Consider the following 26,165-nt stretch of genomic DNA (forward strand, 5'->3'; position numbering starts at 1 on the left):
TTTTTTTTTAAAATCATATACAGTATATAAGAGAAGTAGCAGATTTATCATAGGATTCTTATAGTGTTTTACAGTTAAAATGAATCACTATTTTATAGTGTTCCATACGTTGGGAAAAATGTTATTTTTTGTATGTAAAAAAAATAATAAAAAGAAAAAACTTCTGTATGTGGAAAAAAAATCACATTCATCACATTCAAAAATGAAGAGTATTTAAAAATGATTTTTTTTATTATTATTTTTAAGATAAAATACATTTCCAACATTTACTTATTGGTGGAGGCCTAGGCTTTCTAGTATACTTGCGATGGTGAAAATTAAGATGTTTTTAAAAGAAATTCTCAATTTCCTTTATTAGCTTAATCGGTTTAAGAAAAATGTAGCCTAGCTGCAAGATGAACACTGAAACAATATTACAATATTACACTGAAATCCTTTGAGATTGTGAGTTTGCGGTGTGATGCAAGAGACATGTAAGTAGACGGTGTTACCTGGAAGCGCCAAGTGTCATGATTGCCCAAATCACAATCAAGTATTTCAGAAAAGTTATAAATGGCCAGAAAATAAACAATCCTGTTAAATGCTAATATAAGGCAAGTTCTCTGAGTCTTAAGGAACGGTGATGTAATCAAATTCACGCTGGTTGTCTACCCACTCCCTCTGCATGACTGTGCTTCCCATGGGTTTCTGTCAGAAATGTCTTGCTGAACCTTTTCAAACATGCAGTCTCAAACTGAAGCGTGGATAGTCCTGCTGAGCAGCTCTTTCAAATGGTGCTTACGCAAATGGTGACCCAGAAAGTGCAGAAACATCAACCTAAGATCAGAGTCCTTCAATTATCGCACTGCATGCAGATACACCTTTATTAGGCATCCCCCCCCCCACCCACTTGTTGTCCCATCTGGGCTTTAGGAACCCTCACACACAATGAGAGCACTATATTTAAAGCTAATATTGAATGCTTTAAGTGCATGAAATTGATTTAAGTGTGTCACTGCTCTGCATTAATTCAGAAAATATTGTTTAAGTCAAGGTTTAATGCTGGCTCACCAATAAAGGAAGCAAAAAAAGAAAAAGTAAAGGTGGGGAAATTTATGTTGGATGAATTTATGGCAAATAGAACACTGAAGAACAGAACTTCAAAATTATTTGAACACTTTAAACCACTTTGTCCAAAGATTGCTCCACATTGCTTAAGTGTCTTTTTTCCTCCTTCATAGTTTTGCTAGCCATATTGCTCAACTTTTGACACAGAAGTATCATCAGGAACAGATTAAATTAAACAGATTAATATTATTAATAATATTAATAATGTTCATCCTCTGGCTGACTACGTTTTGTATTAATTTTTCTGAAAAATCCTGTCATACGTGCACAAACTGACAGTCACCACTTACAAGTTGTTACTAAATATTGTAGAAACATAATTTTCCGTAAAGTTATAAAAAGCGCTATACAAATAAACTTGAATTGAATTAAACACTGTTTATTGTACTCATAAAGCACATATCGTCTTATCCTGTATGACCATATTTTTGATCCCTTAATCCACCCCATTCCTAAAGTTAACATCTACCATACACAACAAATTAGAGAAAAACAAAACAAACAAAAAAAACATGATTTGGTAATACATTATTAGAAGTCATTTAGGAAAAAAGTATGAGTCATTTATGACTTGGAAAAGTCAAAATTATTAGATATGAAGTCATAACTGAACAGACGGTAAGTTGCAATGAAGTCCAAATTGAGAAAATTATGGCAAAATTCTCAATTAGTCAATTATTTAACGAAATATCAAAATTATGATACAAATAAAAAAAAAATTAATTGAGATACCAAGTCATAATTATGACAACAGTAATATTGTGACAGTCAATTAGAAAATGTCATAATTATGAAAAAATGCTACATTATGAAAAGTTAAATTATGAAATTATGAGATATGGACAAAAAAAAAGTCAATGTGAACTTCAACTTTAGTCATAATGTTGAAATTATGACAAACTGAAATTATGAGATCTGATTAGTCAAATATTGTCAATTATGTGATGGAAATGCCATTATTCACTACTACATTAATCAGAAATTATGAATATTATTACTATTATTAAAGAAAAAAAAAAACAGGCAGAGGGCAGTATGGAGTGAAACAAAATGTTAAAATAATCCACAATATCACACTGAACTGAAACTCCACTAAACTATTATTGGTCCGGAAAACAGCATCCAAACGTTGATGTTAGGCGTTTTCTGATGTAACTGTAAAATGCTGGCGGAACGGAAAGACACAGCACATGCTGCTAGAATTTCTCTCTGGGGAAAATTAATTGAAGGACAGAATATATTTGCACCTCATGAATAGTGTATACAGCAATCCAGAGAAAGGGCAGAGAACACTCAAACAACAACCATACACAACACTATTTCCTGCTCCAAAAGATGCATTCATGTCCAATTTTATTATCCTAGTTTAGCCTTTTAACGACCACATTAAAATCTGTATGAATGAGACAAAAAAGCAATTCTACAATGCTACATTTTTCTTTCAGCATAGCTGACGGGTACAAGTGACCCATTTCTATAGTCAGCTCCACAAGTAATGTCATGGCTAATGATGAACTGACACGCTCCTGTCAAAACAAAACACGGAGCGAAAGGAAGAGTGTGAGAGACTACAGTATGATGCTGGCTAATTTAAGAAAATCATGTGCAAAAGAAGGGTCTTTATTGTCAGTCACGTGGAAGCATGTCTTGTGTGTTATCTAGGATTTGTCTCTGCATTCAGATCTGGTTTAGTTATGGCTTAAGACTGAAGAATTGAGCAGCGGGGCAATATTCTATCCCATATTAATGAGCTATGGGAGGAAAATCCTGTGGTCTCATTAAGATTTTATTTTTAGCATTTCACAAATACCATTCATGAAGCTGGATTAAAGAACCTTGAAATAGTGAGAGGAAACGCACGGTTCAAGATTTTTATTTTTGTTCTTTATCCAATATATTATCCATTATATTTTAGTTCACTACTGTTCAAAAGCTTGAGTTTTTTTTATATACATTTATTCAACAGATGCATACAGTTAAATAAGTGACCATAAAGACATACATTGTTTTAAACAAAAAATAAATTTTTAAAAAAATCTATTCAAGTTCTGTAAAAGTTTTGAATTATGCAGCACAATTATTACTTGAGCACAAAATACAATTATATTAGAACAATTTGCCACCACAGGAATAACTTCCACTTTATAACATTAAAAACAGATTTGTTATGGTTATAATTAAATTATAAATTAAATACTAGATTTTAAAATGTTAATTTCATTATACTGCTGTATAAAAAAAAAAAAAAAAAAAAAAATGAAACTTTGGTGAGCATAAGAGACCTCTCTCAAAAAGATTAATTCTTACTGATCCCAAAGTTTTCAAAAGTAGTCTTTTACATAATGAATCTTGGCCATTATTTCACCATTTTAATTAATCCTTTAGCCTTTTTATACTTACATTTAAATGAAGTAAAATAAATTATAAAAATAAACACTTAAATTAAGTATAGGACATCATCTTGCAGGACACTCCAACACTCCAACAGCACTACACTTAACTTGCCCACATGCCCAGTGTGTGGAGTTAAAAAAAAATTTGAAAGCAAGCTTGCAAAGTGCTCCTCTGAGCAACAGTGCACTGAAGGAAATGCTACACAGCTGTGTTTAACAGGCACACAAATGCAGAGACACCAGAGGGGGCGAACAATCAGCCCTGCCTACGCAAAAACAAGTGCACACACACACACACACACACACACACACCCTGTCATTTGTGTAAATGTTTGTTGTCAGTGCAGCTAGCAGGGGAGAGCTGGTGTTGCCAGCTGTCGGTGCGGGTTAAACGAGGCACAGAAGATGAGGAAGAGGGGGCAGACCTGTGGCCCTGCCAGACTAACTCATTCTCCTTTCATATTGACACATGGCTTACACTAGCCCATCATCTCTGTGACTCAAAGCAGCCACTGTAACGGAAAAAAAGGACAGAACGTTCACGCACTAATTAAAAATGCTCAAGGCATTATGCATGGATTCAAAAAAAAAAAAAAAAAAAAAGCAATAGGTTTGCATTTAAAGAAATCTTTAATGAATCGTACAAGTCAAGACGAAGGGTTACCACTTACACAAAATGCAAAGAAAGTTTAAAGCAAACGGTCCAGAAAGAATGGCACTGATGACTTCTTTGAAATATGACACTATTCTTTGGTTTAATAAGGAGCGTCTCTACACCAGATTAACTTGTAGAAAATAGGAAAAAGGGAAACTTCACAACACTTTAAAATGAAAAGCTTTAAAATATAAGCAGACTTTAAACAAGTTGGGCTAGAAATCACACAGGGCTCAAAGTATAAAATAAGTAATATTAGCCGGTGAAGTCCATCCAAAGGTGAAATCCTTGGTAAAAAGAGGGAGGAAAGGTAGTGAGAATGGCGATAATATTGTTACACACACACAGCCAAGGGTAGGTAGCATAAACTGTTTGGAATAGTCAAGTTATATTATTTTTTCCCCTTCAAAACAGGGTCATACTTCTTTTTTTTTGGTTACAAAAAAGCAGATTGGTCCATGTGAATCTGAGAAGACCTCGTCTATTATTAGTTTGTGAAACTAGTTCCGTCTTAACAGTGGCTATGTTTATGCAACTGGCCCCTGTCACAAGGACTGCTTAAATCAGCCAAAGGTGCTGCTGCCATCTACAGGAGCATTTGTAACATCCACAAATAGAAGAGCAGACTTGTTTAAAAGCTAAAACCCCTTGTTAAATCAAGTATCAGAGTGCTTACAGAGTTTCCATGGAAGAGTCCGTGGTGCCCGAAGTCCATTGGATAAACTGATGGTGGTAGATGGCTCTGGCCTGACAAAAACATGAGTGCAGATGTATGTAAAGTAAAGATCAGAGTAAGGTAAGCCATATTTTGTCAGAAAGCAGGTATAAATAAGAGTGTCCCTAGTGGTTAAACTTGGTTACATGCAACCACCCAATTTTAAGGTTATTTTACCCAAAAATGTAATGCTCAGAAACACTGCTTGTTTGCCTTACTGGTCAGTTTTTTTTTTTTAAGGTCTTGGGAAAACAACATGAGGACTCACTTGTTTTGGGCAAGCTGATTGTTGGATTCGCCCCAGACAAACTTAGCAGCATTATCATCAGTCTCTGTAAATCACAGGCCAAAAAGAGGAAATCCAGAAAGAAGGGATGTATTCGTGTGTCAAAATCAAAAATACAGAATCCAGAAACTATGCACATTTAAAAAGGCAAATCTACCGTAAATATACAGCAGAAGCCTAGTTTACATAAACAAAAACTAAAAAAAGGCATACAATCAACATGTCACAGACCTGTTTCCCAGTCCTCGTTAGGGGAAGGGTTTGTCCACGTGTTAACAGGCACCTGAAACTTCTCCAGCAGCTCTACATTTCCTAAAAAAATAAAAATAAATAACTAAATAAATACAAAAAAGTCTTTCTTTTGATTTCACTAGTTTATAACGTACATCCAAATAACGCATGAAAGAATTACAGTGAAATGTACACAGTTACAGCCCATGTTCAAATGTGTGACACTAACCATCTTCAGCATTTAGTGTCCTCTTGTCTTCACAGTTTGCGATGTGATGAGACAACTCATGCTTGGGAATCAAATGCCTGGCATTGAAGGGGCAGGTCTTCAGTTCACCGACCAGTTTGGGGTGGTTCTGGAACAGATGGGGGTTTACAGATAAAGTTCTCATTCCACCAATGCCAAAGTACATGGTGTTTTTTAAAATTTCAGTAAATATTACATGAGATATTAGCACATGGAAAAGGTTCCCTCTGCCATAACCTACCTTCCTGCACTTGAGAACATGAAAAGGGAAACGAGAAGCTCTGATCTGATGGTTTTTGTCATATGGGCACTGCACAATCCTGTTGGGGTCACTGGCGTCATCAGCGTCTTCACCAGAGCCTGTGGAAACAAGAGGCGCCATCATTAAACTCGCAGCTGGTTTAAACAACACGCGTTTTGTGACTTAAAAAGTGTAAGGCCAGTAGAAACCGGTATGCTGAATTACCGGTCTCTTCATTCCAGCTTTGCTGTTGATTTTCAGAGTTTACTCCAGACGGGCCGACAGTACTCCCGAATCTATAGGTGGCCATGCTTGCTTGCTTCTGGAGAGGTTTGCTCGGCCTTGCGTGCTCTGTTCACTTCGATAAAAATGTCACCCTAAAAAAAAAGCCCAGTTTAAAAACAAACCAAACTTCAAAACACACACACTGCCGATTAGAAAAGCAGCGCGTTTTAAACAAGATGGACAAACCGCTTGAAAGAAGGGAGGCCGACGTAGGCCAAAAGTCAAGGAATTTCAATCAAAAACATTTGCAAGTTTTCTTTTAAAATCATAACTTGACGTGGGATGATTTGTAATTTCTTTAAATGCCATTTTGTTGTCAGAACACCTACAAATTGTCTTTTGTGGTCGTGAGGTACTCGCGTGCTCCCCACACCTTCTGCTGACTTCAATCATTGAGAGCATAGCCGTGGAATATCACGTGACGTCATTATTGTGTATTATCATAAATATATACCACGGTAAACACTTTTCTAAATACAGACAAGAAACAAACAATAACTAGCAAAACGGCTTTGTATATATAAAACAATAATACAAATAAAAATAATGATATTGAACTAGATTAAACATCTAAACATCAAAACAGACTATTCTGAGGCTTCAGCCAACAAAACATGAGGGATCATTAATCTATAATGCATACATATATTTACTTTTTTATTTTCTTGAGCCAAGAACGGTATCCATCTACGCAAAAAAACCTGGCGCGCGTTTGTTACAATATTTGCGGTTATTAAAGGAGCCAATCACAGAGCCGCGCCCGCATTCCATTCCCTGAAGACACGCCCACGTCGAACTGTCAGCTGCTCAGTCCAAGATGGCGCTGTCCTGTAGAGGTGTATGCCGCGGGGCTTCATTGATCTTACTGTACGGAAAACGACCTGTCGGGGTTAAAGCAAGTCTCTGCACACCCAGTCTGGCTCCCACAAAACCCAGGTACTGTTTATAATCAGTTCGGAATGATCGATCATATGTAGGCGGTGGTTTTCATACCACACAGCAAGGGGTTTTTGGATATAAACTCGTTATAAAATGATACTGATGATGATGTTTCATAATAAATAGGACAAATGGGGCCAAGATAAATATTTCTCATGGTCTATCATTCTTTTAGTTGTTGGCCAAAGAAAAAATTGCACTGGGTTCATCAGGAACTACAGACCATGCCCTGCCCTGTGACATCACACAACATCTTTTATTTATTTATTTGCTTGTTTATGTCTGTCTGTGTAGTAGTTTGTGGTTCGTTAGACACTACTCGCCTTCACAAGCCAGGCACGGGATTGGTCGAAGCGTTGTGTCCGGTCTGAAATGGGCCAATGAGAAATATGAAAGATTCCTGCAACGTCGCTTTCCAAGATTTTACGTCATTTATCACACTTTTATGAAAGGTCAGAGTGAATAAGAAATATTTAAAATAATTACTGTTGTTTTTTTTATCCTGAAACCATCTCTGGCAAATATGTTATGATATTGGTTTTATAATTTTCTATAAAGGTTTCCGGCTCCTGTTTCAAGATGGTAAAGAAGTGAGAAGAATCGTAGCCCGCATGCTCAGTGAAAGAATAGAGCACCAGAACTTGCCTTACCGTGACATGGAGAAAGTCAGGCAGGCGAGTTAAGCACTCAAGCAGACAATTATGGGATATATTGCTGTTATAAGTTTTATTCAATTATAATTTTTGATTTTGTGTGTTGATTTCAGCTCCGCAAGGACTTAATCAAAGCCATTCCATTGGTCATCATATCAATACCTCCTTTTGCCAACTATCTGGTCTTCATCCTTATGTGAGTATTTAGCATCTTACTTACTGATTATTCAGTGTTTAGTCTTTTTAGCAATTCTGAAGTATTTTTGCATCTATGAAACTGATTGAATATTGAATGTCTCCCTTATTATCTGTTACTCTTCCATTAATTTATCCAGCAATACTTCCACCCATAAGGATGTGATTTTTTCCATATTTATACACATTTTTGACCTGAGACATTATGGCCCAAATTAATTGGCAATCTGAGTGAAAAATTGATGCATTTCACATTAATAATAAAAATGTATTATAATTATATAGCAAAGTAATAATGGTGATGATAATAATAATAATTATTATTGTAGTATAGCTAGGTATTATTAAAATTATTAATATTATTATTAATACTTAGCTATGTTACAATAATATTTTTGCAAAAGTAATGTATTTAATTGGTAAAATGCAATTTTTAAATAAAAATAGACTATTTAAATATTTTTAATATGAAATAATAATTTGTTATTATTAATACTCTTTATTTTGCAGTTTAATGGTATTATTGCAGTTTTAACGTCATAATTTATTTGTTTAATTTATTGTTTAAAGTTTTAATAATAGTAAACACTGAATAATTATAACTTTATTGTCGTTATCAAATATTTTGTATTTTACAGTACATTAGTATTATTTTCATAGTAATATTTCTTTACTGATTCAAATTTTCACAATTGAAATACTGTTTTCATTAATAGTTTGTTATATACTCAGCTTTTTATTTTACAGCACAGTAATTTGTTTGTAGTACTAATATATCTCTTTGAGTAATTTGTAAATGTAAGTAAAAATTATTTTGAATATTAATTATTATTATTATTATTTTTTTAAATGGGGTGAGGGGTGTTTTTTCCTCTGTCTTGTGCTTGGCTAATCACATGCATCATCCTCTAGGTACCTCTATCCTCGTCAGCTTCTGATCCGGCACTTCTGGACCCCACAGCAGCTGGTGGAGTTTCAGGGGGTGTATCATGCCCAGAGAGCCCAGCACCACTGGGCTATCATCAAAGGGATGGAGAGCACATCAACATCGGTCCAAGACAGCCGACTCAGAAGCCGTCTTTCAGAGCTCTGCAGTAAGGTAGCCTGAGCTAATTCATTATTTTACATATGTGTAAAATCACAGTCATTTAGTTGGTTATTTTATTCAGATTTGGACCGTTTAATTATTATAAATGTGTGTCTGCAGGTCCGAAGTGGAGTCCATCCTGTGGTGTCTGATGTCCATGCAGTGAGAACTTTGTTCTCTGGACCTCCCTTGGGTATCAGGAGTATGTATGCAGATCAGATGGTGAGCTCCAAATAATTGGCTAGTTTAACAGTGAACTTCACTTCAAATGTACTTAAGTCTTGTTTAAAATGTATTTGCAGAGACACCTCTGTGCATTGCTCTTCCTGACGCCCCGCCTCCCAGGCTTCTGGATTGGTCGACGTTTGAACAGCCATGCTTTTGAACTCATGCAGCTTGACCGTGCTATTGTTCGATTAGGCTTGCATCAGTTAAACGACACAGAGCTCAGAGAGGTCAGAGGTCACTCCTTATTTGGCTTTTGCATTCTGTTAGCAGCCTTTTTTGTGATTTTTGAAGAACACTTTTACTTCACATCTCCTAGGCATGTTACGTGAGAGGACTGAATCCAGACCGCCTGAGTTCAGGACAGTGCAAGGAATGGCTCACACAGTGGTTGCAGTTCTCAACACACCTCAAAGGTACACAAGCCATAAGTTCAAGGCTATGTTCTGAATAGCATACTAGCATGCTACTTTTATGGTGCATATGAAAAACTGGATGCTTTACTCTGAACCATTCTCGTCTTCAGAGCAGGAATTATTGTTTGTAACTTTAATTTGTACATGACAAAAAAACAAAACAGGTAACCGCTTTTACATGAATGTAACATTATTTTCTCAACTCTGTTTTTGTTATATTATTGAAAGTTTATTTCAATTACAATACCCAGTGCTTTAAAGGCTTTTTTTCATAAATCTCCAATTCAATCGAGCTCACATTCACTAAACTTTACAGTTTTATTGCTATCTACATTCTGAAGTTTTTTTTTCAGAAGGGTTTATTTATACAATATATTATTGTCTGCTTTTGTACAACATTTTCTTACTAAAATCATTTTCTGATTTATGGAGTGATAAAAACAGATGTCCAAAATCCCCTTAGTGAAAAACATTTATATTTAATGTTAAATAATCATTTTTAAGATGGCTTTACCAGGGTTCAGAATTCTGTTCTAGAAATATATGCAAATGAGTGCACATTTAATTAGATAATGCCTTATTTTGCAGCATTCTGCAAAATCGCTGTAGACATTACAAAATGTCTAGTGTACAACTGAGTGCATTGTCATGAATGAACCAAAAGTAATTGCTTTTTTGCATAGATGTATTCTAAAGATTTCTTTTAAAATACCCTGAATGTTTCTTAATTGGTCAGTAGGTTTTTGTGTTGAATAGCATGAACAAATAGCACAGAAGAAACAACTGTTGTGCTTTTGAAACAGACTTGACAGTTACGGTGTTGCACATTCACTGTGGTTTTTCGTTTCCTTCTTGTTTGACCAGAGTCTGAGACCTCCCTCTATCTGCACTGTATGGTGTTGCTAACTGTGAACTTCCCTAAACACCCACGTCACTGACCTGTGGAGGAAGTAAGTGACTTATCTTCAAAACGTCAGGCCCTGATCATCCACCACCACACCCAAAGGCAAAACACCGTGGGAGCAAACAGACTTGTGTATGCAAATCCAAACCGTGCAACACAAGCTTTTTTTACCTTAAGTCTTTTGCCTTAGTCGCACATTAATTTCAAAATGAAGAAATTATTATTAATTTTTTGTTTTGTTTTTTGCAGGAATTATTCTTTAAAAGGGGTTGTCATTCTTTAAAAGCTTTTCTTGGAGATGTATCCAATTTAGTTTACTTCAGTAAGGAACAGATAGGAGGGACATGGTCATTGAAAGATGTAATTGGAATTCTTGAATTTTTCTAATTTCATTATTAAATTTTTTCCGCATATAGACAGGGTGTGTAATTAATGACGTACATTTACACTAGGAGAGGTTCTAACCACATCTGAGACCAAAAGCACACTGAACATCTGCTTAATGCATCCATTCAGGTCTTATATTGAACATTTTCATTCTGAATATTTATTCTATTAACAACAGTTGTTCATGCACAGTCATTTGTGAATTGCATTTTGTACCTTTGTTTAAAACCTGCACTGACAAGTATCACATTCATTTTTCTAGTTTCTTGCTCAAGATGGTTTAAAATGTTTTATTATAGAAACCCATTTTTTATGTTTTAAATCTGTTGTCCAAACTGAAAAGAGGTTTACAGCCTTTAAAAATACTGGAGATAAAGTGAATTCCTTAATATATTATTAAGCTATGTTCTATAATGCAGCATATACTTATTTTAATTACATTTATTTATTTTTGAGTTCTAAAGACTACATGAACAATATTGCGCCTTGTTCTTGTCCTATCCAATAAGAAGCGGTTTCCTGTGAGCACTGGGCTGTTTGGTCATAGCATTTATGTTATGCTAAATGAGTCTTGTCAAGTTCTGAAATAACTTGATCTTCTTATTCAGCCTTTTAGCAGGTGCCTTTTACTTAAACACAGGTACAAAAGAGGTGCAGTTCATGCAGTTATCTTTACCTGTTGCCAGATGTGTTGCTTTATTTTGTTTTTATATAAAGAGACAATGCTGTTTGGTTCAGTGTTAGTCAGTACACATAGTCAGTGCAGTATGAAAATATTGCAACTTCTATTAAAAGACGTCAAACTTAATGGTCTCTGTTTGCATCCTTTATCAAGGTAGCACTGATTTACCAGAACACACAGTAATAAGCTGAAATAACTAAATATTTAAGTTCATTATATTTAAGACAATGACAAACTTGTTTAGAACATTTTATTCTTTCTATTTTGACATCAATGTTCTATAAATGTATAAAATCTTCCATATCAGTAATAAATGATTGTTGTCGTGTAACCCAAAGGAATGTCACTGCAGTAAAGATCCAAGTTTAAAACCAACTGTCTAAAGTATAAATCAGTCAATCAGACAGACAGACTTGACAGGATTAGTCACAGAAGCGTAGACGTCATAGAGATTTCATTCTCAAAGAAAATGAGTACTGTCAACTTACACAGCAAGGGGGAAAATAACTGGCATTTATATAGTTTTCAAAACACCTGAACAGTCTCTAAGAGCTTTAAGTGATATGCTAATATGGGGGAAGTTATGTAACTAGATGTGATCACATGACTTCATAGCCGCTGCGGATGGCTCGCATCAGAATGCAGGCCAACACAATGCCCGAGATCTACAAAAAAACAAAATGGTTGTTGTATGAGAAAGGGGAGTTTGCTTTAAAGTTTTGATGTGCGTGTAATAGAAAATAACAATCTTTCAGGTCTTACCTGCACAAAGGCAATGACCAGAGCTGCCACAGCGATCCACAGGATATTTTGCTTCAGAACTTTGTCCAAAATGGGCTGACATCCCTGTGTTAAACAAACACAAAACCGAAATCTAAGTGCTTACAGACATCCCACAAATCCTCTCCAATAAACAATTTCTACCAGTCTTTTTTTTAAGTTTGAAATTTAAAAGCTAAGAGGACACAGACAATCTTAGTAGATTTTTGTAGATTTTTCTTTGTAGATTTTCTTTGTAAAAATACCACAGTACAGAAGAGATAACCTTATTGCACTTAAAAAAAAGTTTCTTACGTCAGTGTTGATTTTAGTGGTTTGTTGGAGAGCTCCTTTACCACAATCCTTAGTGATGTTTTTACAGCAGGAATCTGGGACTGAATTGGCAGGCAAGAATTTTGAGTTCATCCAATCACTGGAGGAGTTTCTTCCACAGCACTTTAACTACAAGACATTACAAATTCATACATATTTAAATGGTCTTTTTGTAAATGTATATGTATGCGTGTGTATGTGTGTAAAATAAAAATAAGTCATTCAGATTTCAGAGAGCAAGTGCAGCACAGAGTCTAAAGTGAATTTTAGCCACATAACAGCACAAGACTAACAACAGCATATCTTCTCTAATCTTTTTGTATTCAATTGGTTTTCTTTTTTTTATTATACAATTTAACAAAAACAAAAATAAGTCTTTAACAATAGTTTGCTCTATTCTTTTACTATTCTATCGGTTTTCTTTTTATTATATAATTAAAAAAACTTGCAGAACTGCATTAAGCTAACTTAGACTTATTATAGCACTTGCATATCATTGCCCTTTTGTTGATTTTAATTGCTTCCATTGTTCTCATCTGTGAGTCACTTTCGGATAAAAGCTTCTTCTAGATGACTAAATGTAAATAAGAGGAAGCAGGATGTCAGTTTACTGTCAACAGGTGGCACTGGGCAAACAAAATGGGAGAAACTCAAAGGACACTGTTGCATGCATGTGAAAATGGAAATCAAGACAGACATCCAAAATGTGAGATGTTTGGGTTCACTAACATCTCTCTGTATACCATCCATGGCTTCACGGTTTTCCGTTTCGTTGTATCCTGCAATCATGCTGTCAAAACCTTTATTCAGGAGATCAGTCAGCTGCGGAGAAAGACAAATTATTATGAGCTAAATGGTACTAGGAAACTAGGATGAATAAAAATGAAGTGCCAGTGAGAAGAGTGCTCACATTCCCACGCAAGACATATCCAGCGATGGCAGCTCCGATTTCAACGATGACGATGAGGGAGAGAATAACAGCAAACTAGAAGAGAATAAATAAAGAAGGGCTTAATGATAAAGGTGAATGAATAGCATTTAAAAGATTTGAATGATTTTATTGAGAGCTGGTAAGAGCCGTGCTACTGTATATGTGTAGGGAATACAGTGGCACATTCTGAGGCACCAGTTTATTGATTTCCATTTTAGTCAAATATTCACATACACATCTATTCTTCAAATTAAGTGTTTTATAAAAAGGAAATCTGGTTTGACCTGTTGGCCATGTGTTGACCATGTCAACACAGACGTGCTGCAGCTTTACAGCAGACGGTATATAATAAATAGCATCAGCTGGCAGCAAGTTAGTGGAAATACAGCCTGGATGTAGCGTAAATATATACCAGTTTACTTGGGCAATACTTAAAGTCTCCATTAAATTACAATTTACTGTGTTAGCACACATCACTAGTCTTTAGGTGAACAATTTATCCATGCAAGTTAATCTACTGGGGGAAAACTTTTTTGTCTTGGTAATCTTTAATCAAAATCTGAACATTTGCTTCCTCTCTAGGATGGCATTCCTTCTCTGATGACGTCAGTTTCACAGCTTGGCCGAGTAAAAGTGGACTTTCATATTAGTGTGCTTCACCAGTAAACTTAACCACACATATAAACTTCACATTTCAGTCAGTCAACAGTATATGTTCACAACAAGTACACTTGTATACATTCACATGTTACATTGTCTACTACCCCAGTACATGCCATATTTTATCATTCATTTATATTTTCTGTCTTATTTCCCAATTTGTCCATTGATACACAATTTTAAATACATTTCGCAAATCTTCAATGTTAATCTATTTACTTATTTAAACGTATGACATAATAAAATACTTGCATTAGAAAAATATTTAAAACCACACTAATCCACAACTTGTAAAAATCATTTTTTATTTTTTTATATTAAAATCTGGCAAAATGTGGAAATATAAATATGTGTGCATTATAGCAACTGACATTTATGACAGCGGACTTCTGCATCGGCTAAATTAAGATCAAAACAAACCTAACAATTAAAAGCACTATTTTATTACAAATTTGAAAGCTGCTTACTGGATTCTCAATAAAGATAAATGTCATGTCATACATGGTGACTAGGCCTTTGTTTACTATGAGCTTGAAATCTAATACCGAAACATTATGAATAAATGGTAGCCCTAGTGCAAACAGCTGAAGCAACCCTACCCATTAAATGACACTTACTTACCCCGAACCTCTTTATATGCACTAGAACATTAATATTTTCATCACACATTCTTACCATTGTGACCATGCACTGATTCTCCTTCCAGGCACCACAGCAGCCAAAGAATGCAATGAAGAAGATGATGACTCCCACAATTATGATCACTAGAGGAGACCCGGAGTATCCTTTGAGGAAGGCCGTGGTGTTGATAGAAACTTTTGCCATCACCCCCACAACTATTAAGGCCAGGCCACATATCTAGAGATAAGAGACAGAGAGAGGAAGTGTGAAAAACAGTGACTTTATAAGACTCCTCTATAATAATTTAGTTATTCTGTAGTTAAACTGACATTGACCTTCAATTAACTTACAACAGTCACTTGTTGTAAAAAAAAAAAAAAAAAAAAAAAAACAGAGTCATATTTGAAACAAGGAAAAAGAGACTCAAATAAGAGGAACTGGAACCTAAAAAAAAGCCACATGTCATGTGTTTGCCTTCTTAAATTATCCTAAAGGGTCAAAATGAAATAAAAGTTTTTATTAAATTCTGATCTGAGACTATTTTAGGATTTAACCATCTTTGGTAACAACTTTAAGGTGCCCTTGTTACACGTTACATGTACTTACTATTATAATAACAATAAATGATGTACAATTGCATGAAATAACCCCGAGCCAAACCCTAATCCAAACCATATAGTAAATGCATGTAGTTAATTAATATTACTGAGTATTTAAATGCATAATTACACTTTAACAAGGACACTTTAAAATAAAGAGTAACCCTATCTTTTCAATTTACTAATTAATATCAACTAGGAATAAGTGTAGGAATAGGAGTTTTACCTAGGTGTGGGTAAGTTATAAGAACTAGGAGAGTCTGCAAATTTCAGTACATTAATTTGCCATCGGTGATGGCCCTGAAAAATTCATCATGCTATTAAGTTTGTCAGTAATCAGGAAATTAGCTACGCACTATCATTATCACACAGATAAAGTACTGTGTAAATGTCTCTTAAGTAAAGTAGGACTTATCGGCACAGCTGAGCAAAGTGTAAAGGATGTTCAGTAATACGTACATGTCGGCTGTACAAATGAAAGCTGTATGGGTGTCCCACAGCAAGTCAACAACCCAGATCAACTTTTATGATTATACCGAAGCAGCTAACATACAAAGCAACACCAGAGTAAATATTTGAGGGTAATAAGTAGCAGCAGGTACCTGAACGAAACTGACAGAGGAAACAACAGGAGGATAAATCCTGCTGAGTAAAATAAAGATATACGTTGAAATTGCCAGGAGTGTCTATTATTACATAAAGAAACACATGACAATGTCCCAAATAAGGAGTGGTGTTTAATTGGCTATTATCAGCACATATTCCAGTTGGCATTTGGCTTTTTTTTTTTCTGAATGCGTCAACAGATGATCGTTGATACTCATATGGGGAAAGTCACATGATGCCGTCACAAATAGGAAGATCAATCACATGACTGAGACTGAACTTTTCAATTTCTCTTGCTTTCAATGAGAAGAGAGACTATTAAATTCCCAGGACAAAACTCCACAGAGTAGTTTTTCCTGTATTTTATTTTTTGTTTCTAGTTCAAAAGAACTAGAAAAGCAAACGCACCTTTAATTCTCAAAATCATTGAAAGTGTTAATGGCTAAATGTTTGGTTAAAAATAACAGAAATGGAACGGTTTCATTGTAGTTTAATAAAAATGTAACAATCCTTTGTTGTGTTTTCTAATATTACAGTTGAGAATTTCGAAGTGACAATGTCCAATGAATAGTCCCTTGGAAATCACCTAAATACCACACATACTGTTTTTAAACTTTCTTTTCTTTTCGTTCTTTGTGATTGTGGACAGTTTTTACAACATTTCTCTTATTTATTTTGATTGTTTAACTAATCAAATGTTTCTGTGTCACAAATCAGTTAAATTATAAAAGGCGAGTAAATTTTCGTAGTAAACCGATAGTAGTTCAAGTACTGTGGGGTATACCAGAATATAACAAAAAACGACTTATAATAAAAATAAAAATAAGATGAGGTGTATGCCAGAAAGTGCTCAGAACGGTCAACAGAGTAGTAACAGCAAGGCAGATATCTAAATAATTCCTTCCCATTATTATATACATCATAATACTCAAATGTAGTTTAGGAAATTAAATGTGTCCTAGTGCACAGAAACTAACAGAAACTAATTTCAGTGTGCTTGTTCTGACAACAGGAAGCCTAGAAGATATGGGTGTTAAAATGAGCTTATGGTCTGGTGTACATCCCCATCGGAGTACGTGTTTAAAAAAAAGCAAGAAAAAAAAGCTGTCATCTCATACAAGTACATGGCCATTTGCAACTATGTTTTCAATTTGAAGGCTAGTGTGCAGTACATGCAAGAATGTTTTTTTCTTTTGGAAAACATACCACTAAATGCTCTGGTTACACTTTAAACAGAGTGCGTGGTGTGCACATTTACACCAGGGAAGGCTTAGACACCAAACAATGTCAACACCAACAGCACAAGATGAATGCATGAGAAAGTAGTGCTTTGCGTGATCAAACAAACTAGCTGGGATGAAGTGAGTGCTATTTTCCATGACCTGAAAGGAAGCCTGCGTTATCAGCGAGCTGCTGAAGGACAGCCATAAACACTTTAATCCCCAGAAGTCAACGAACAGCGAAATGTGTTAACAACAAAACCACATTTCTGCATTAAGCATACTTTAATTTTAGCCCTTGAAAATGGTTGTGGCACTCTACAGGTTAAAACGGTAATTAAAATAAAATGGAGTTCACCACAACATTCTCGTTAGCTTTATGAAGGTTTGCCCAGTTCCTGAGTAAACACCCGTGCACATGAGTGATTGGTCTTTGAAAGCCAACACTAATCGACTGTATTCCTGTCATCTGACAAAGCCAGGAAATACATAATCCTGAATGTTGTGAAAGTTTTTGGCTTTCCACTCTGAGTCACGAGAAGAGGGATTTTTTTTTTACTCCACTATACTCCTTGACTGACAAAACTGTGTCATAGATACTACGAACACTCAAAAGATCATTTTGAGGTCTTGAGAGGGGGAGGGGAAATTGTGAAATACCACAAGACTTATGAGAAGTAAAGAAAAAACTGTCTATTTTATATCTCCTTTTTACATCAAAGCCACTCGCTAAACTAAAGTCAGCATGAAGCAGCATGAATTGTAAAAAGTGAGGGTTAGGAAAGCGCTTCGTATAAGTCTTTCACAATAAAGCCTGCAGATAATATGCAATAAAACAAGGATAATGCAGGAAAATGGGTCAGCAGTTATAACACAAGCCCTAGTGAAATAATACAAATATTATTTGTTACTCACCCAGAAGATGAAATTAAAGAAAAAGAGCAGGTATTTGATGCATTTTGCGCCTCCTTCTACAGCCATGGTGCTTTTTAATGAATTCCTGTGTAAAAATAAAGGTAAAAGCACAAAGAAGAAAGTAAATGACCACTCCCACTGCCCTTAATACCTGCAAGGTTAAAAATACAGAAACTATTCATAGGTCAGTATACTGACATTAACTAAATGAGGCTAATAATTAACTGTATATTACTGAAAGTCAAATATCCTTTTCAGGTAACTGAAAAAAACCATAAAAATGACAAGAAACTAAATGTCAAAGGGCAAAAGATGTAAAGATGTGAAATATTACAAAGAGATACAGCACTAAGCTATGACTGAAACAAACTATACAACTGTGATGACTATAAGCTTTTAAAAATAAATAAATCAGATTCTTTCCTAAAAAGATTATCCATGATGGACATATTACGCTTGACCTCATGACTTGCATCACAAAATTACTAGAAATAACTCCAAAATAATTTTTCTGAGTGGCTTATGTCTCATTCAGTGTGTGATGTTAGTTCTTACAGGAGAAAGTATCATTGGACTGTAACTCAAGATACAAACAAGATTAAGGACGTTATTATTATTATATATATAAAAGGTACAAATATTTTTGTGAAAGATGTGCCGAACAAAATGTCAAAATAAAATGCACGAATAAAGTAGTAAAATGTGGGTTTTGGACCCTAATAAGGCCTTATATAATAATAGTCATCATTCTCTTTAACCAGACCAAAAAGGAAATTAATCTAGTAAAATGTAACTTTAGAAATGTTAAAAATGTTAGCATATTTTAAACAAGGAGCGAAGTAAAACCGTGAGAAATTACCTCATCTACTGCAGTAACGAGATTAACAGTCAACACGGTTTAGTTTGACGTTTTAAATATATTGTGAATGTTTACAGTCAAATTTGACTTTAAAAGCTAACGTTACACTATCTTTAACTGAGTCGGTAAGCCAATTGTAAATAAAGTTTCTAAGTATGACGAGGCTCAACGGCTATTTATTTTTTACTGATAATCCTGTTCCTCTTGTTATACAAACGCCTTATTTTTTTAACCAAATCCTTAACTTTAGAAGGATTTACAATGTGGTATTTTAAATCTGATAAAACACAGGTTTCGTATTTTTTTAAACACACCAATATGTCTAAAGTTGTGAAGAATTATAGGCCCTCAGAAAAGATTTTTAATTCAAGCTACGACACAAGACGACCGCAAAGGAGAGGAAACAATGCGACTATTGACTGCCTTAATTAAATTACACCCCGCCTGAAATTTCGACTATTTCCAGTTAAAACCAATTACTTAAGATAGCAAACAACGAGGGTACCGTATGAGCGAAGAGAAAGTTAGACACATTCGCTTAAATCTCGAGTTCGCTCGAAAAAGTTCCTTTAAATTACACGTTGAATAGGAGAATGTCGCGCGCCCGTCGAAAAAAAACATCGCAGAGAAATAAAAACAAAACATTACCTCTGTCAAAATGTCAAGCGTTCCGGAAACCTGTAACGTTAGAGTGAAAACTCGAATGCTATCTGTCCAAGCAACAGCACACGGATATGAGAAGTCACTGAGTAAATGTGATGCCTCCTGTAGGCGCACCCACCACCCCTTACCGACTTACATCAGAGGAGGCTGAGCCTAGAACACAAATATTCGCTTTACCTTAACTGTGCTCAGACTTGTTTAATAACCTTAACCAGTACTGAAATCTGGTTCCAGCACACACAAACACATAAAGAGTATATAAAGACTAAAGAGTCAAGGGATAGATTTTTTTTCCCCCTTTCAAATCTTAAACATGTACCTTCTCGATCATATCAACCAACTATGTTGAGTTCAGTCTGTGTCCACAGATTAAATTGCCTAAATCAGTTAAAATAGCTTATAATGGTTCAAATGTATTGTCAAAAACAATACGAGTATCACATGTTAAAGGTAGGTCTACACAACAGCACTTTTAATTCGTCTATGTATCAGCTGTTTTATGAGGTCACTTCTCGTGATAGCCACCATGTTGGCATCACATGACCAGCCAGTCATGCAAGTTATTCAGATATATACAGGCCTATATTGTTTTACTAATTTATATTATATGGATGAGTGTATTATCAGTAAACAAAATATTTTTACTCCAGTAGGCCTACGTGTCAGTATAAAGTTTAAAACCATCTACTGAGACAAATAGCTAAAAAGAATATCTCAAATAAAAGGTTAATTTTTTAATTTTGATTTGCCATCATATTATTGCATCATATATAAAACCAGCACATCACTAATAAAAGTCATGTTGTTTGTTTTACTAACTACAATTAATATAAGATTATTTTATTACAGTCTTGCAAATGTCATTCAACATATTGAAGACGCCAGCGAAGATTAGAAATCATTCACCATCATCTTTCCCATTATACACACCCAGTGTGATATAATTTTATTGCAACATTGTCGTAGCCTTAAAACATTTTTTTTTGACTGCAGGAATGAATGAAATTTACCACAATCATTTAAAGGAGGTCAACCTTGTGCAGTCATGGAAAGGGAGTTCTGGATTCAATTTCATCTGAGACATTCTGAAGATTGGGGGGGGGTCTCATTTTATGTTTAAGCCTCTCCCAGTGTGACTGTGTTGATTTGAATGATGAAAGATTAGTATTGCTCTGCTAAGTTGAAAAATAGTTAATAAGTACATAACCAATATTATTTAATCAATCAAATAATTGTATTGTTTTTTGAAGTTGCAAAAAAAAAAAGAGGTCACATGCATTTTGTATGGGCATGACTGTTTAATTTAAATCATACCATTACTTTATTTAGACGGCAAGTAAAACAGGGAGAGCATTATATCCTGTTTCATCAGCGAAAGAATTACATGAATGTATTTTCAAAAACTGGTTCTTCTACACTACATTACTGTGAACATCCTGTTTTGACTTCCTGTTGGTCTAACACTCCCCACACAACACATGACAGAAGTCACCAGTATTCTAATTCACTTTTCAAACGATTCAATATTCACACCATTGGTCTTTTTATACCATATACCTTTGAATATGAACAATCAGCTGAAAACCATTCTCAATTTAAGATTAACAACATTTTCTTACATGCTTTTTCAGTTAAAATAACACTTTGGCAACACAAAAGTGATAAACAAATCCTTCAAAAATTAATAATGTGATGCCAAAATGAAATTCAAGAGAAATATGTAATTTGTACATCAGTATTATTGCATGTTACAGATGCATTTGAATGATTACACTGGCAGCCAGTCAGTATTCAGATACGAAAAGTGGGTGGCGATGCAGCACACAATACAAAGACATGATCTGCATATAATGAAAGCACACATAGTGAGCACAGTCAGCAGGACGTCTCTGACACTCTCAGATTCCAAGCGTAGCTAAGGAACCTGAACTTCTGATCTTCTTAAACCTATTTGCTGCAGCAACGGCTATATAGTTTTTCTACAAAGGAGACAGCTGGAAGAGGATGAATGAGAAATTAAGAGAAATTCAGCATTTAGTATCTTTAAACAGTGTAAAGAAAGAGGTAAATCATTGTGTGTCCCCTGTGTTTCTGCTTCACATTCGTCTGGCCATATACTTCTTGAGGAGAAGCTGAGACTTGAGCACAATGTTGCTGCTCTTGGATTTCTCAGTGATGTTATTGAGCCACGGGTGTTTGGGACACTGTGTAGCACTCAGATCACCACTGTAAACCATTACTTCATTTAGATGGCAAGTAAAACAGGGAGAGCATCATATCCTGTAATGGACCACTAGGGGAAGTTGCTGCCTAGTGGTTGGAGAGCTCTCTACCACCCTCAATACCATGACTGAGATGAGACCCTTGAGCAAGGCACCGAACACCTAACTACTTCCAGAGCACCACAGCAATATGGCTGCCCACTGCTCCAGATGTGTGTGTGTTTACTATTGTGGCATTCTATATTGATACTCCAAACCAGGTGGGCCCAAGTGTCTCACCTGGTTCCCCTTTGACAGCAACATTGCTTAAAACATTGTCCTGTGTATCATCAGCATTTTTAACGTCACTTTCTTTTTCTGATCAACAGGTTGGAGAGCCTCAGCAGACAGATGCTCAAACGCATCATCATCAAAGTAACTACAGACATCCAACAAGGGGTGATTTTTTTTTTTAACAGAAATAACAAACTTTTACAATGTAAAACATTCTTTAGAGATGTTTATAGACTTTGTGATTATTAAATAGATGTTTCTGCACTTGTCTATTATTAGCTCATGTTCTGTTGAGTATAGAATCAATATAATAGCGGCCTACCAGTTGCCTATAAGCACATTGTTAAGGGTCTGGCTATCGTCATCACCCAGAAATGGAGAAAGGCCACTTAATCTAGAACAACCAAAATCAAAAATGATATTTATTGCTTCTCCATTTCAAGAGTTCATCTAATATGAAGCTAACAAGGTTACACAAGTTTCTTTTTCTGGTTTGGATGCAGTCCAGAACACTCCATAACAGTTATTGCTTTAATTAGATTAAGCAGTTGGATGCTGTTTTACTGCCTTGTTTGATGTTTTTGGATTCACTCCCAGTACATTTACCAGACATCACAATTGTTAGCCAATCTTTTTGACTAATTTGTATGGAACCACTTATAAAAATAATTGAATTTGTAATCAAGGCCTGCTTATGTCTCACTGTGAATTTGAAATTAAAATATATATAGACATTTGTTCAAATTATTATGTAATTGTGAATTACATGTTCTGGTGAATGCATTGTATTACTTTAGAATGTATGTGACAACTTTCAAAGTCCACATATCTGTAGAGAAGTTCACCACCTCTGGAACTAAAAATTCAGGCGTTCCGAATGAAACGTTGAGCTTCTCCCGTGGTTTATATCTGAAGAGGGACAGGGAGAAAAGCCACTTAAACATAAAAATAAGCCTTGGCTATAATATGTGGACTCAGGACTGAGGACTGACACATTCAGAAAAACACTGTGGTCACTGGAAAAGTATGCAAGGCAAATATCATGCCAGCAAAAATACACTTATCTTCATTTGAACACAATCATGCACGGACAAGTACAATACAATAGCAGTGTATAAGTATGCATCCCACCTCCTTGCTAGTCCAAAGTCAATAATTTTCACCTGATGGCTATGAGTGATTAACAAGAAGAATGTCCTCTGGCTGAAAAAAAAAAAAGTGTGATAAACTGTTACACATTTCCCTCTGACATTCCAGTTTCCATAAAGGCTTACGCTATAATCTCAGTGAATCCCATGAGAAAAGAACAAAATCCCTAGCCTAAATTTGACAGAACAAAGTAAGCCCTTTTTGCTTCATCTGTTACCTTGAGGTCCAGGTGAAGTACATCCATCTGGTGCATGTACTGGAGACCCTCACAGATGTGTTCACAAACACCATTGCATCCACCGCAGTCAGCGGACCGCTCTCATCCACGATTCTCTCGAACAGCTCACCTCCCTCCACACTGAATAGAAAAAGACGATTTCTGTTGTTTCATAGGCCATGTTGCACTTTAGCCAATTGTGTTTTATTGCTTAAAAAGAATCACACTACTCACTACTCCATGATCAGCACAACTTGATTCTTGACCTCAAAGGCTTCTTAAAGTTGAAGGATATTGGGGTGACCGAGCTGGTTCACGACCTGGATCTCATTTAGTGCCATGTCCTGCAAAACAACAGGTTGTCTGTCTCAAATGACCTGATTGACCTAGTTGATGATGGTACTGTTATGATGGTAATAAAAACAAATTGTGGTAGCAGGGCATTATTTTGACAGCAACACATATGCAGAGCTGGATAGTAACTCATTAGATTAGATTAGATTAGATTCAACTTTATTGTCACTGCACATGTAGATACAAGGCAACGAAATGCAGTTAGCATCTAACCAGAAGTGCAATAAGCAGTAAGTACAGAATATACAAGGTCTATAATATGTACAATAACTATACAGATAAGTATTATGGACATAATTTACAGATTTTAAATACTATAAGCATGATATACAGACAGGTGTACTATGAACATACTATACAGATGGATTATGTACAAGTGTATGTACACTATAGGCAGAAATATGAACAATTGCACTATTGCAGTAAAGTGGACAGTAAAGTGCATAGAAAATATTTCAGTGTGCAAATGGATTATACAGTGTTCCTAGATGAACAGACAGTAGTGCAAGTAAAAAAAAGTTACTGTTTTTTGCTTGTTGTGAATAAATAAATCAGTCAGTGTTGAAGAGGGGGAGGTGTCTGTGTGTGTGGTGTGGGGGGTGTTGAGGGGTGTCAGAGGGCAGAGTTCAGCAAGGAGACAGCTTTAGGGAAAAAGCAGTTCCTGAATCTTGTGGTCCTTGTCCGGAGGCTCCTGAAGCGCCTCCCGGAGGGCAGGAGGTTAAACAGTCCATGGTCAGGGTGAGAGGAGTCCTTGAGTGTGCTGCGAGCTCGTCGTAGACAGCGTTTCCTCTGGATATCCTCAAGAGCAGGAAGTGGTGTCCCTGTGATGCGTTGGGCAGTTTTCACCACCCTATGCAGTGCCTTGCGGTCCGCCACTGAGCAGTTCCCATACCAGACTGTGATGCAACTGGTCAGGATGCTCTCAATCGCACACCGGTAGAAGTTCACCAGGATGGATGAAGACAGCTGGTTCTTCTTCAGTGTCCTGAGGAAGAAAAGGCGCTGGTGAGCCTTCTTGACCAGAACAAAGTATTCAAAATATTTTTGTTCAGCAGTAGAAAATAAGGTTTGGAAGGACAAAGTTAAGGTTCTGACATGACCATACATCAGCAGTTACACGTTTAGGGGAATAGGGCATTATTAATATACCATGTAAGGTGGTATGTCCTAGAAATGGGTAAACCACTATCAGTTAGTTTGCCCATGGTGTGGGGGCACCACCGCAAGGCAGTGTGCCACATTGTCCCCCCTTGGGCTTATTAGCAGGTGGTCACCCTAATCACTGGGTGGTACTGGGCTTTAAATGCTCAAGAACTTTAAAATGTAATGGATTCTGATTGTCTGATTCATTAGCTCAATTACAAAGATATTGTGCTTCTGTGTCATTATCATCATAATTATGGTGAGAACATTCCTATATATACATTTTAAATTACAGTTACAACAAATGTAATTAATGCCATTTTGATTAATGTAATCACTGTTTGCCGTAGTCTTAAGAGTTAATGGAAGCATTTTAAAAGCAATTCTGGCTGTTGTCTTCTTCCCACTGACCGCAGAGGTTCGAACAGGCAGGGATCTCCATCTCTGTAGAGCCACTAACGGCACAGACACTCTCTCACTCTGTCCGTCCTCCAGACAACACATATTTAAGAGACAAAACAAAAAACTAATTTAGACACCAACCTAGTTCCAAACTTTTTTTTTTTCTGTGGGAACACTAGAGTATATTTTGAAGAATACTGGTAACAAAACTATTTTAGTTTCCCATTGACTTTTTTAAAATTACAGTGGAAGTCAGCAGGAACCAACAGTGTTTTATTAAAATTCTTCAAAATATTTTTGTTCAGCAGTAGAAAATAAGGTTTGGAAGGACTAATGAATAAATTATGAAATGTTTTTGTTTGGTTGGACTATCCCCTTTAAGACACATTCTGGCTACATACCATATGCAAGTTCCTCCAGAGGTGTTCCCATCTCCAGGACTTTCTTTTCAAGAGAATCCAGAAGTCTGGTCTGAGCTGACAGCTGGCTGGTCACACACAGGTCGGTAACTTCTCCCTGAGCTCAAGAGGAGTGCTCCACTTTAAATCATAGGTCATCAACCTTGGCCTTCAGGGTTGTGGAGCTGGATGG

General features: G+C 35.8%; 3 protein-coding genes across 8 annotated transcripts; 1 reads left to right on the plus strand and 2 right to left on the minus strand.

The window, feature by feature from the left end:
- Positions 1-4,111: 4,111 nt before the first annotated feature.
- On the minus strand, positions 4,112-6,833 carry gtsf1 (gametocyte specific factor 1). Of its 4 annotated transcripts, none has more exons than XM_026199956.1 (8): positions 6,814-6,833; positions 6,101-6,252; positions 5,876-5,994; positions 5,617-5,743; positions 5,388-5,468; positions 5,139-5,202; positions 4,832-4,902; positions 4,112-4,442 (listed from the first exon to the last, which is right to left on the minus strand). In XM_026199956.1, coding segments are annotated over exons 2-8 (549 nt in total). In that variant the 5' UTR covers positions 6,186-6,252; positions 6,814-6,833; the 3' UTR covers positions 4,112-4,440. The 4 variants fall into 4 exon arrangements, with proteins under 4 accessions (XP_026055741.1, XP_026055738.1, XP_026055740.1 ...); XM_026199953.1 differs by lacking the exon at positions 6,814-6,833 and adding an exon at positions 6,490-6,595; XM_026199955.1 differs by lacking the exon at positions 6,814-6,833 and adding an exon at positions 6,534-6,591.
- Positions 6,834-6,938: 105 nt separating this feature from the next.
- letmd1 (LETM1 domain containing 1) lies at positions 6,939-11,771 on the plus strand. Of its 3 annotated transcripts, XR_003275390.1 has the most exons (10): positions 6,943-7,096; positions 7,394-7,551; positions 7,658-7,773; positions 7,866-7,948; positions 8,860-9,046; positions 9,155-9,256; positions 9,337-9,489; positions 9,579-9,675; positions 10,540-10,711; positions 10,829-11,771. XR_003275390.1 is itself a non-coding variant. In XM_026199939.1 (9 exons), the coding sequence occupies exons 1-9, from the start codon at positions 6,978-6,980 to the stop codon at positions 10,611-10,613; spliced, it is 1,086 nt and encodes a 361-aa protein (XP_026055724.1). In that variant the 5' UTR covers positions 6,939-6,977; the 3' UTR covers positions 10,614-11,771. The 3 variants fall into 3 exon arrangements, 2 of the variants coding, with proteins under 2 accessions (XP_026055724.1, XP_026055722.1); XM_026199939.1 differs by having other exon boundaries at positions 6,939-7,096; positions 7,397-7,551; positions 10,540-11,771; XM_026199937.1 differs by having other exon boundaries at positions 10,540-11,771.
- Positions 11,772-12,113: 342 nt separating this feature from the next.
- LOC113041434 (CD63 antigen) lies at positions 12,114-19,948 on the minus strand. The gene is made up of 8 exons (XM_026199948.1): positions 19,800-19,948; positions 18,293-18,377; positions 15,007-15,189; positions 13,651-13,725; positions 13,470-13,562; positions 12,723-12,869; positions 12,411-12,494; positions 12,114-12,313 (listed from the first exon to the last, which is right to left on the minus strand). The coding sequence occupies exons 2-8, from the start codon at positions 18,356-18,358 to the stop codon at positions 12,248-12,250; spliced, it is 714 nt and encodes a 237-aa protein (XP_026055733.1). The 5' UTR covers positions 18,359-18,377; positions 19,800-19,948; the 3' UTR covers positions 12,114-12,247.
- Positions 19,949-26,165: the final 6,217 nt, after the last annotated feature.

The sequence above is a fragment of the Carassius auratus genome, chromosome 23, assembly GCF_003368295.1.
Source record: "Carassius auratus strain Wakin chromosome 23, ASM336829v1, whole genome shotgun sequence".
Lineage (NCBI taxonomy): Eukaryota > Metazoa > Chordata > Actinopteri > Cypriniformes > Cyprinidae > Carassius > Carassius auratus.